Source organism: Mercenaria mercenaria, chromosome 8 (assembly GCF_021730395.1).
Source record: "Mercenaria mercenaria strain notata chromosome 8, MADL_Memer_1, whole genome shotgun sequence".
Taxonomy (NCBI): domain Eukaryota; kingdom Metazoa; phylum Mollusca; class Bivalvia; order Venerida; family Veneridae; genus Mercenaria; species Mercenaria mercenaria.
The window spans coordinates 7,924,874-7,937,914 of NC_069368.1; the positions used below are offsets into that span (position 1 = coordinate 7,924,874).

Consider the following 13,041-nt stretch of genomic DNA (forward strand, 5'->3'; position numbering starts at 1 on the left):
ATGGGAATATTTTTTTCTTACTTCCTCTTTCTGTTTTAAATGGAAGACAACTCAAATATTAAATTAGAATTTACCTGTCAGTAGTTACTCACCTTTAAAGTAGTGCAACTCTTCTTTCTTTCTACAATGAAATTTTTGAATAAAAGATAAAAAGTTTGATTTATATTTTGAATTAATATTGCTTGAGAAAAGTCCACTAAACATTGTACAAATGCATTTTGGAAAAAAATTAATTTAAGGAAGCTTATTATGTCTCACATATACAGTTTGGGTGACATTGATCTGACTGTCAGTACAAAATTTGTCCTTGCAACTCCTCTGAATTTACATCAAACTTCCCAAGAGTTATCATTGCTAAAAAAAGAAACGAGGATAAATATCAAATTCGGAAGCCTAGTTGACATTTTGTTCTGTGATTTTCAATGGAGTTACGGCCCTTGATTCCTTAACTTTTATTAGTTTTGGCCACTCCTCCTATGTTTTTTGGGTATTTCAGCAAAACCTCACAGGAGTGATGAGTGGCAAGCCTCAATGTGCATATTATGGACATGTTCTGGCTCAGTGTTTTTCAGGGGAGTTATGGCCCTTAATTTGTCATAATTTACCTTGTCTGCACAACTGCTCAGACACCACCAGAAGAAATTACACCATACTTTAAAGATTATTGCCAAGCCTAATAATGCATACCCAAGGCATGTTCTGGTTTGGTGATTTATGACCCTTGTTTCATCAAAACTTACTAAATTTTGGTGACTTCCCTTATATAAAACAAAAAGAGAAAAGTGGAAACTTCACAGGTCGCTCAACACGACAAAAACGAAAATGTTGCAGGCTCGGTTTGATTGAGCCTGATCATGGACGGTAGTGTAAATGCATGCCACCGTCCACGCCCCGGGTACAAGCCATACAAGAGTGATCAATGCCTAGTATTATTATGTATATTATCGGAAAATTCTTGTTCATTGATTTTCATGAGAGTTATGGCCCTTTACTTTTAAATGTTATGATATTTGGTAACTTCTCTTAGACCATAGTTCAGATCTCATCAAATCTTTCAGAAGTTCTCATTGACAAGCTTATGTATGCTACTCATTGTGCATATTATCGGCATGTTCCGGTTCAGTGATTTTCAGCAGAGTTATGGCCCTTGATTACCTATATTTTACAGTGTTTATACTACATGTTGTATACATTGGGCTACATATAACCAAACCTCACAAGTAATTAGTGAAGCATAGCTTTGCATATCATTGGCATAATCCGCTTTTATGACTTTTAGTGGAGTCTTGACCCTTGATTTGCCGCATTCTTTGGTATCTAAGCTACTTCTCCTATGTCTCTGGTTTGATTTCAACCAAACTTCATAGAAGTGATCACAGCAAAGCCTGGTTGGGTACTTCATTAAAATTTATGGTTCAGTGATTTTCGCTAGAGGTATGTCCCTTAAAATTGACAGTTTACAATTTCTGCGTGGCAGGTGATTGGAGACATACATTTAAATATCTTTGGTTAAATCTGAAAAAAAGGCCTGCTTTTTTAGCTCATCTGTCACATAGTGACAATGTGAGCTTTTTTCTTGTGAACATAATAGAGAGCACATTTTGCAATCAGTTTTAATCAAACTTGCACACAATTTGTATTGGTATAATATCTCAGTTCCTTTCGAAAACTGGCCAGATCCCATCATGTGTTCCAGAGTTATGGCCCCTTAAAGGGCCAAAATTTGCTATTTTTTGCTTGTGAACACGATAGAGACCATATTTTGCAATTAACTTTAATCAAACTTGCACAAAACCTGTATTTGGCATAACATCTCGCTTCCTTTTGAAAATGGACCAGATCCTGTCATGGGTTCCAGAGTTTTTGGACCTTAAAGAGCCAAAATTTGCTTTTTTGGCTTTTGAGCATGATAGAGACCACATTTTACAATCAACTGTAATCAAACTTGCACAAAACTTGAATTAGCATAATATCTCGGTTGCTTTCGAAAACTGATCCAATCATGGCTTCCAGAGTTATGGCCCATTAAATGGCGAAACTTTGCTATTTTGGCTTTTGCAGCCATAGAGAGACTTCATTTATGGTTTGATTTGATACAAACTTGCAAAATATCTTTAACAACAATTAATCTTGGATTCCATGATAAATCTGTCAGATCCAATGATAGGTTCTGGAGTTACGGCCCCTGATTGACACCTGAAAGAGACAAAATTTGTTAATTTTTACCTGGTGGTCAACACGGTTAAAGTGTGATTTTATATTTGATTTTAGCCACACTGACACACAACTTAAGTCACAATAATATCTCAGTTTCTTTCTAAAACTGGCTAGATTCCATTATTGGTTCTGGAGCTACTGCCCCTGAAAGGGAGACAATTTTCTAGTTTGGCCCTTTCAGCCATATAGAGGTTTCATTTATGCTTTGATTTGATACAAACTTGCACAGAATGATTATCTTGTTGATTTCTAGGCCTGGGTTGAAACTGGGTCATGTTGGGCCAAGAACTACGTCATCAGGTCAGATCAAAGGAAAAGCTTGTTAACAGCCTAGAGGCCACATTTATGACCTTATCTTCATGAAACTTGGTCAGAATGTTTATCTTGATGATTTCTAGGCCAGATTCGAAACTGGGTCATATAGGGTCAAAAACTAGGTCAGACGGTCAAATCGAAGGAAACCTTGTTAACACTCTTGAGGCCACATTTATAATCCTGTCTTCATGAAGCTTGGTCAGAATGTTTATCTTGATGATTCCTAGGCAGAGTTTGAAACTGGGTGATATGGGGTCAAAACTAGGTCACCGGGTCGAATCAAAGGAAAAGCTTGTTAACACTTTTGTTCATTTGATGTGCATGAAACTTGGTCAAAATGATTATGTGCATGAAATATCGAATGAATTTCTATCTGGGTCATGTAGGGTCAAAAACTAAGTCACTAGGTCAAATCAAAGAATAAGCTTGTTTACACTCAAGAGGCCACGTCTTTTGGTCCAGTCTAAATGAACATTTTTCAGAATATTTGTCTCCACCAAATTATTATTTAAATTCATTTTTGGCAAAACAAAAACCCAGTTAAAATGGTGTAGTTGGGAGTTAGGTCCATTAACACATGTTTACACTGTTACTGTGTGTTTCTCAGGTGAGTGACTTAGGGCCATCTTGGTCCTATTGTTGTTGTTATTAAAGGGTCGATAATACCTTTTCCTGTTCTAGTGCTTAATGGTTGGTCATAATTTTGGAGGTACTGTTGCTGTTCATGATTGTGTTTTTGTATGTTTTTGTAATGAACTGAAAACAGAAAATCGTTGTGAATGATTCTTAATTTACAGTAGTAAAACTAACAGATTATATGTTTCTGTTTCAGAGCCAATGAAGCAGATGTCAAAATTGTTGTTGTAGATGTTTCTAGCAAGGATTTCATGAATTTTATAAATGTAGAAAAAACTTTGTCACATCATTTAACTGAACTTGGACTAAACAGCAGTCATAAGAAGATAGATATGGAACACTCTGAGACTGCATTTGAAAATTCAGAATGTAATGTTGGAAGAAATATTCAGGAACTCACCAATACTATAATTGTGTTTAATAAAGTTGATTTAGCGCAAAATAACAATATTTCAAAGCTTCTCAAAGCATTTGATGATGTTGAAAGAACTAAAACAAATAAAAGGGAAACAGATTATCTAAATTTAAAAGATTTAAATGAAAACAGTGTAACTAATGATTTTGATATCCATATAGAAACTCTACACAGCTTAAGTGAGAACATTAATAGCAGAAGATATGATTTTGATATAGAGAAACAGATCTTGACAACGTTCAAAGACGAGTCTACAGATATGTACAGTCACACTTCACAGTTGCCCTGGAAACTGAATAACCTAAGGTATGGTATGGTTTTAAGTTTTTATTCACTCAGCGTTTAAAGACAGGCCAAGAAATGAACACTTTATTTAAAAATAATATATCTGTTTGTTTTATTTTAAGGTAGTTCTGCACGTTTGATAAACCGGAAGTGATGGCGTAACGTCATTTTTCCGGAAAACGTAGAATAAAGACTGGATTCGGCGTACGGAAATGAAAATCATTTTATGAATTAATCGCAACCTGCAAGTAAATTTATTACAATGGCATTGTTGCCATTTTTCTAAAGTAAAAGTATGATGTTAAAACATATCACATGTTGAATAATTCAAAATAATGTCTTAAAATTAGCGCGAAATGTCCGTTTTACTTTAATCATGGTCAGAATCTCAAAAATTAGCACATGAACCTATACATTTTATTTCATCAAATTATAGGCCATGCCTTTACTTACTACTGTGAGAAGTTTCATCAAAATTTACATTGTAGAAAATTTTCTATTCGCGAAAATGTTATGAAAATTATGATTTTCCCATAGACTCCCATTATGAAATATTGTGTGAGGTCCCTTTCTTTCAAATCAGTGCAGCAAAAATCAAGCACACGACCCTATCTTTTTATTTGCTCAATTTTCTATGTATATTATGAAGTCTTGAAAAATCAGAGTTTAATCAAATTCTACATTGTAGAAATAATTTCGATCCAAACGTGCAGAACTACCTTAACAATATAATGTCTTTCACTGACTCACTGGACACCAGAATCTGATGTTTCATGAATGGCGTTATCATGAGTAACATTTAATATCTGGCATTCAGGAGTGAAAGATACTTCAAACTTGCATGTAAATAAAACAGATTTCTATTGTAACCAGATACTCACTTAAATTGAAACTGAATGATTTGATTAAGCGCCTATTTTTATATAACTCAGTGGAGTTGTACATAATAATAATAATAATAATAATAATAATTGTTATAACATTATTAATAATGACAATAATAATAATAATAACAGCCTTATTGTAGCAAACAGTCATGACCGCACCCCTCCCCTTGAGGTCATTTTACCCCTATTGCGAATACCTGTGCTTAAAGCATCACATAGTACTCCCAGATGAGCTGCATATAGAGGGTCAAACCCTCACTTAATGGTGCCATCATATACTATTTAAGAAAGAAATACTACACACTACCCTACCCATAGAGCCTTACCAACAAGTGTGTTTAATTAAACAAACCTTGGAAATATTAATGATGAAATGTTAAACCATTTACAAACTCATTCATAGTTCTGTGCCAATGAATAATGTGTTTGATATTTTTCACTGTGAAATTACCAGATATAGTTCACTGCTATATCTCAATAATTCATTGAAAACATGTGATAAAAGTCTAGATCATCTTTAGCAATGTTGATTCTTTAAGTGTACATTAAGGAACATTCAAATTTCAAATATAAATGTTGTTTATGATATTTCAGCTGTCAAATACTTTAATAAGTAAATCTATCATAACTGAATTGCAAGTTACTGTTTGAAATTATTTCTGTTGAAGTTATTTTCCCATTATTATATAACTATTGCAATATGGAGACTGTTCATCTAGGGAAATGTAAATATTGACCAAGGTATTAGCCGAATTGTATATCTGTTGAAAGTTCCAATATCTATTTAATTATACTGAAAACAAAATGGATCTAAACAATTATTGAAAAGAAAATCAACATTATTGGTCAAATGATTTATTGAAATAATCACCAAAAAGGAGTATATAAGTAACAAATATATAAATATAAATCCGTCTACGACAAACATTGTACAGTACTCATTTTTTGTCAAGCCCACTTCCGGAAGCGAAGACATAGTTGTCCAAATGGCTTTTCGGTGTATGTGCTTGCGTGCGTCCGTCCGTCCGGATTTGTTTGTCCGGACCATAACTTTGACATCCATGGAGCAATCTCGTTTATATTTGGCATGAATTTTTAACCTCAGTGAGATGGAGTGTCATGCGCAACTGCAGGTTCCTATCTCAAAGGTCAAGGTCACACTTGGTTGTCAAAGGTTAAATTCAATAATGACTTTGTCTGAAGCATTTCTTCTTCATACATGGATGGATTTTGATGTAACTTGGCACAAATGTTCACAACCATGTGACGGAGTGTCATGCACAAGAACCAGGACCCTAGGTCAAGGTCACATTTAGAGGTCAAAGGTCAGATACAAGAATGACTTTGTCCGGAGCATTTCATTTTCATGCATGGAGGGATTTTGATGTAACTTGTGTTCACCATCATGGGACTAAGTGTCATGTGCAAGAACCTAGAATTACTTCCCTTTGTTGTTACTATAAATAGCTTATTTTGTAAATTTTTAGCTCACCTGAGCACAAAGTGCTCAAAGGTGAGCTTTTGTGATCGCTCTGTGTTACAATTGGGGCCTAAACTTAATGAAACTTGGTCAGAATGTTACCCTCAATAAAATCTTGGACGAGCTCAATATTGGGTAATCTGGCATCAAAAACTAGGTCACCAGGTCAAATCAAAGGAAAAGTTTGTTAACATTCTAGAGGTCACAATTTGGGCCCAATCTTAATGAAACTTGGTCAGAATGTTACCCTCAATAAAATCTTGGACGAGTTTGATATTGGGTCATCTGGGTTTAATAACTAGGTCACCAGGTCAAATCAAAGGAAAAGCATGTTAACACTCTAGAGGTAACTATTTTGGCCCAGTCTTAATGAAACTTAGTCAGAATATTACCCTTAATAAAGTCTTGGACGGGTTTGAAATTGGGTCATCAGGGGTTAAAAACTAGGTCACCAGGTCAAATCAAAGGAAATCTCTAGAGGTCACAATTTCGGCCCAATCTTATTGAAACTTGGTCAGAATGTTACCCTCAGTAAAATCTTACAGGATATCGATATTGGATCATCTGAAGTCAAAAACTAGGTCACCAGGTTAAATCAAAGGAAAAGCTTGTTTACACTCTAGAGGTCGCAATTTGGGACCAATCTTGATCAAACTTGGTCAGAATGTTACCCTCAATGAAATCTTAGACAGGTTTGATATTTGGTCATCAGGGGTTAAAAACTAGGTCACCAGGTCAAATCAAAGGAAAAGCTTGTTAACACTGTAGACGCCATATTTAAGACTGTATCTTCATGAAACTTGGTCAGAATATATATCTTTAGGATCTCAAGATCTAGCTTGAATCTGGGTTATACAGAATCAAAAACTAGGTCACCAGGTCAAATCAAAGGAAAAGCTACTTTACACTGTAGAGGCCACATTTATGACCACATCTTAATGAAACTTGGTCAGAATGTTAATCTTAATGATCTATAGGTTTCAATCAAATCTGGGTTAGGTGGGATCAAAAACTAGGCCACTAGGTCAAATCAAAGGAAAAGCTTGTTAACACTCTAGACGCCACATTTATGACTGTATCTTCATGAAACTTAGTCAGAATGTAAATCTTGGTGATCTTTAGGTCAGGTTTGAATCTGGGTCATGTTGGATCATAAACTAAGTCACCGGGTCAAAACAAAGGAAAAGCTATTTAACACTTTAGAGGCCACATTTAATACCATATCTAAATGAAACTTGGTCAGAATGTTAATCTTGATGATCTTTAGGCCAATAGGTCAGGTGAGCGATACAGGGCCTTCATGGCCCTCTTTTTAGCTCACCTGTCACAAAGTGACAAGGTGAGCTTTTGTGATCGCGCAGCGTCCGTCGTCCGTCCGTGCGTAAACTTTTGCTTGTGACCACTCTAGAGGTCACATTTTTCATGGGATCTTTATGAAAATTGGTCAGAATGTTCACCTTGATGATATCTAGGTCAAGTTCGAAACTGGGTCACGTGCGGTCAAAAACTAGGTCAGTAGATCTAAAAACAGAAAAACCTTGTGACCTCTCTAGAGACCATATATTTCACAAGATCTTCATGAAAATTGGTCTGAATGTTCACCTTGATGATATCTAGGTCAAGTTCGAAACTGGGTCATGTGCCTTCAAAAACTAGGTCAGTAGGTCAAATAATAGAAAAACCTTGTGACCTCTCTAAAGGCCATATTTTTCATGGGATCTGTATGAAAGTTGGTCTGAATGTTCATCTTGATGATATCTAGGTCAAGTTCGAAACTGGGTCATGTGCGGTCAAAAACTAGGTCAGTAGGTCTAAAAATAGAAAAACCTTGTTACCTCTCTAGAGGCCATACTTGTGAATGGATCTTCATAAAAATTGGACAGAATGTTCATCATGATGATATCAAGGTCAGGTTCGAAAGTGGGTCACGTGTCATCAAAAAGTAGGTCAGTAGGTCAAATAATGAAAAAACCTTGTGACCTCTCTAGAGGCCATATTTTTCATGAGATCTGTATGAAAGTTGGTCTGAATATCCATCTTGATGATATCTAGGTCAAGTTCGAAACTGGGTCACGTGCAGTCCAAAACTAGGTCAGTAGGTCTAAAAATAGAAAATCATTGTGACCTCTCTAGAGGCCAAACTTTTGAATGGATCTACATGAAAATTAGTCAGAATGTTCAACTTGATTATATCTATATCAAGTTCGAAACTGGGTCACGTGCCGTCAAAAACTAGGTCAGCAGGTCAAATAATAAAGGAAACCTTGTGACCTCTCTAGAGGCCATATTTTTCATGATATCTATATGAAAGTTGGTCTGAATGTTCATCTTGATGATATCTAGGTCAGATTCAAAACTGCGTCAGCTGCGATCAAAAACTAGGTCAGTAGATCTAAAAATAGAAAAACATTTTGACCTCTCTAGAGGCCACATTTTTTAATGGATCTTCATTGAAATTGGTCTGAATGTTCACCTTGATGATATCTAGGTCAGGTTCGAAAGTGGGTCACGTGCAGTCAAAAACTAGGTCATTAGGTTAAATAATAGAAAAACCTAAAAAACTTTTGCTTGTGACCACTCTAGAGGTCACATTTTTCATGGGATCTTTATGAAAATTGGTCAGAATGTTCACCTTGATGATATCTAGGTCAAGTTCGAAACTGGGTCACGTGCGGTCAAAAACTAGGTCAGTAGGTCTAAAAACAGAAAAACCTTGTGACCTCTCTAGAGGCCATATTTTTCATTAGATCTTCATGAAAATTGGTGAGAATGTTCACCTTGATGATATCTAGGTCAGTTTCAAAACTGGGTCACGTGAGTTCAAAAACTAGGTCATTAGGTCAAATAATAGAAAAACCTTGCGACCTCTAGAGGCCATATTTTTCAATTGATTTTCATGAAAATTGGTCAGAATTTTTATCTTGATGATATCTAGGTCAAATTCAAAATTGGGTCACATGAGCTCAAAAACTAGGTCACTGTGTCAAATAATAGAAAAAAACGACGTCATACTCAGTTCAAAACTGGGTCACGTGGGGACAGGTGAGCAATTCAGGACCATTGTTTATTACAAGTCATGGGGAAAAGTCAAGACCAATTTTCTGTAGTACAATATGCATGTTACATCAAATTTTGAGATGTATTTTGACCTATCTCTACTGGTAAGGAGTTTTGTTTGGACTTAGAAATTTACTTCCCTTTGTTGTTACTATAAATAACTTATAAATTGTAACTTTTTGCAGTCAGTCTTCATTTGGTATAAATGTTTGCCTCAATGAGACAGGGTGTCTGATTGTTATCATCTAAACTGGTGATATGAAATAGACAGATAAAGCAAATATATAGGACATTTGAACATGAGATACAAAATTACTTGAGAATATGTTCTGACATTCCTTTTAAACCAAAACCCCAGCACAACAAACTTGTTTGAGTTTTTTTCTAATGGTGTGTTCTCTCTAGAGGTTATACTGTATTTCAACATGTTTGAGCAGCTTGTGACAGTCTGGTTCTTTTAACAGAATGGAGCAGATGGGAGTTGGCAAAGGCGAGAGGTCATCAGCTTTGTGTTTTATTTCTTGTCTAACTGGTGAGGGTTTGGACAACTTTATAGACATTCTCAAAGACATGGTAGCTGACATGTAAGTTGATACATTTTTATCTGCCAATGTTGCCATTTATCACAAAAAAATTGAGTATTTAGCAATGAATTTTGCCAAAGAAATAATAATCAACAGAATAAAAACTGGCTGTTTTCTCTGAAATCACATATCTTTCTGATCAATACAGTCATGTGAAACACATAGAGGCTTATATATAAAGAGCAAAGAAAGCGTTTTCACAGATATATGGGATCATATTAGGGACATTTCGCTAGATATGTTATTGTACTAATTTAAGATCTTTGATTTTGTCCTCTGCTGAAAATGACTTGCTGCAGGTTTTCTTAAAGGGAGAGGCAATGTTGTTCCAAAGAGCTATAAAAGTAAAGTGTGTATATATAGTTCTTTGGTTGTTCTTATGTGAATTCAGCTTGGTCGGATTTCTCAAACCATTTAAAGAAGTAAAAAGAGTTATGAGCATTTAACTATTTGATCAAAATGGAAGCCATTTTGTTTCCATGGCAACAAAAATAACAAAAAATGGTGGATTTATATATTAAATTTCCAGGTACATAATAGAACTGTTTTTACTTATTTCTGCAAGACAAAATTTCTACTTTTTAAGCTATAATGAAAGAAATTACCATGTTTTACATCTTACACTCAAGAAACATATGAAACCAATCTATTTAAATGGTTATTTGCGGGAGGCATATAGTGATTGTCCTGTCTGTTCTTCCGTTCGTTCGTCCGTCTGTACAAGGTTAACCAATTGCGACCATTTCGTCTAGCATCAATACCTCTTACTAGAATGATTTGATTCTAATGCAGATGTAACCTGTGACCATTCCTCATCTTTAAACATCACCTGACCTTGACCTTGACCTCGTTTTGGACTTGGGTTGCTTTGTATGGGCCATCTCTTAGTTAACCAAATGGGACCATTTCATCTAGCATCAGTACCCCTTACTAGAATGACTTGATACTAATGCAGATGTAACCCGTGACCATTCCTTGTCTTCAAACATCACCTGACCTCAGTTTGACCTTGACTTTGACCTCTTTTTGGACTTAGGTTGCTTTGTATCGACAAGGATGCCACCGGGGGCATCAAGCGTTTATTGAACGCAGCTTCTTGTTTTAATTAGTGATCAAATTTTGAAAAAAATCTTTCAATGTTATGAAAGGCTTGAGGATGGCTTTCATTTAGTTAACTTGTTGTCAGGCATTCCTTGCCTTTTAATCATAAAATCACCTTCATTGATTATCCCATCATTTGCAAGATTGGAGCATGCCAGTATTGTAATACATATTATTTATAATCAAATGTTTTATGTATTTTTCAGGTGTGGAAATCCTCTAAGCGATCACCCAAGTTTGACACATGCTCGTCACCGCTCACATCTCACCAAGTGCCTGGCTTACCTTGAGGAATATAACCTTATGACAGAACAAGGGGACATAGTGCTTGCTTCAGAGGCTTTACGATGTGCACTGAAAGAAATCGGAAAAATAACAGGGAAAATTTCATCAGAAGAAATTCTTGATGTAATATTTAGAGACTTCTGCATTGGGAAATAAAAGATATGTGGGGAGGAATGCCAGAGGAGGTACCTTGAGACACAGATTGTGACTAATTCTGTGAAACATGTCAAAAAGTTCTTTACTGTGGTAATCTTGCAGTAAAAAATTGGATGCAAAGCAGAAGGAATTTGCTGTTTTAATACCATTTTTATAAATTTTCAAATTTGATAATATTGATTTATTTTAATTTTTAATATTTCATAGACTCTTCTATCAGCTTAATATTAAGATATTGTCCTGTACATGTGCAGTGTTCTAGAAAGTAGTCTCCTCTTACAATAAAGTCTGCCTGATAAATAATTTTTTTCATCATTTTAAACTAGATTTTATTTATGTTGTTTTGAGTATATTTCAAAGATTGAGAAACAAATTTGGGTGTGAAATCGAATATAAGAAAATACTATTTGAATTTCAATTCAACAGTCATGTGATTTCCAGGGTGATGTTTTTGTGACAGCAATGATGAATGTAGCACTAGGGGAGATAATCAATGCTAAAGTTTGGTACATGTTGCATTAAAAATAGTTACTTCTCATCATCTTCCACATCATATGGCACAAGGATCATTACTTTTGTACCAATATTTTATCAGTTATCTCCGCTTCTTACTTAGAATTTCAGGATGAAGTTTTGTGCACTTTCAGTCAATCTCAGTTATTACTGAATGGATTTGATACAAACTGAAAATGATTGTTTCACATCATCACTCACATCATATGACACAAGGGCTTTATCTCTGGTACCATTTTTCATGAATCACTCACATGTATTGTTTTTTTTTGCGATATAAGGAAAGCTTTTGATCGTGTTTGGTATAAGGGTCTTATTTACAAACTAAAACAATATGGTGTGACCATTCTCGCATACCAGAGGTCTACCGTGGTTCCCCGGATGAACCTCTGGCACATTTCGCCGATATTTGTGGTTTGGTTACATTACAGGTAAAACGTTTCAGCCAATCAGCGTCGTTTCGCGACAAAATGTAGCGAACCAATCAAAATCGTCCGTGAAAAGCGTGACCGCGTCCTTTCATATCGATGCCGACTTACGAGGAATATTATTATTTCTTCAGGTAAATTTCTTAACATCGAATAACAGAAATAAATCTTTATTAATCGCAATCATGGAATATCGCCTTTATCCATCGTTAGCAACTACCTTGCTTACATATTGTTTGAAATTTCAATTCGGCGTGCCAAAGAGTGGCGAACATTGATTGGCTGAAACTTCTCCCGGTAGTAATTACGAGTGCGCATGCTCACCAAATAAACGACAGAAATAAATCAGAGGTTCGTCTCGGGATTTTGACGAACTTCTGATGGATGAGAATGGGTGTGACTGGCAATATCATAAATTGGATTTCTAGTTATTTAGATAGTAGGAAGCAAAAAGTTTTCGTGGGGTCAGAATTTTCTGATGAAAGAGTTATTAATGCCGGTGTAATGAAGTATTTCGACCCCCATAGAATAATGACCCCCGGTCATAGTATTATGACCTCCAGATCATAGTACTATGACTCCCCCACGTGAAGTAAACTGAACCTCACGAAGAATATTGACTCCCATAAAAAAACGACCCCCGGTCATTTGGTCAAATTTAGTGATAACTCGTGTATCTAAG

The 13,041-nt window shown here is 35.5% G+C and overlaps 1 protein-coding gene across 2 annotated transcripts in view; it reads left to right on the plus strand.

Moving 5' to 3' along the window:
* LOC123523108 (tRNA modification GTPase GTPBP3, mitochondrial-like) overlaps nt 1-11,572 on the plus strand; it is a 30,759-nt gene extending 19,187 nt beyond the window's left edge. For both annotated transcript variants that reach the window (XM_045300740.2, XM_045300742.2), the window contains exons 8-10: nt 3,365-3,889; nt 9,757-9,876; nt 11,184-11,572. In XM_045300740.2, the coding sequence (XP_045156675.2) occupies nt 3,365-3,889; nt 9,757-9,876; nt 11,184-11,418 (880 nt within the window). In that variant the 3' untranslated portion in view covers nt 11,419-11,572. The remainder of the gene's footprint in view (nt 1-3,364; nt 3,890-9,756; nt 9,877-11,183) is intronic.
* Nucleotides 11,573-13,041: the final 1,469 nt, after the last annotated feature.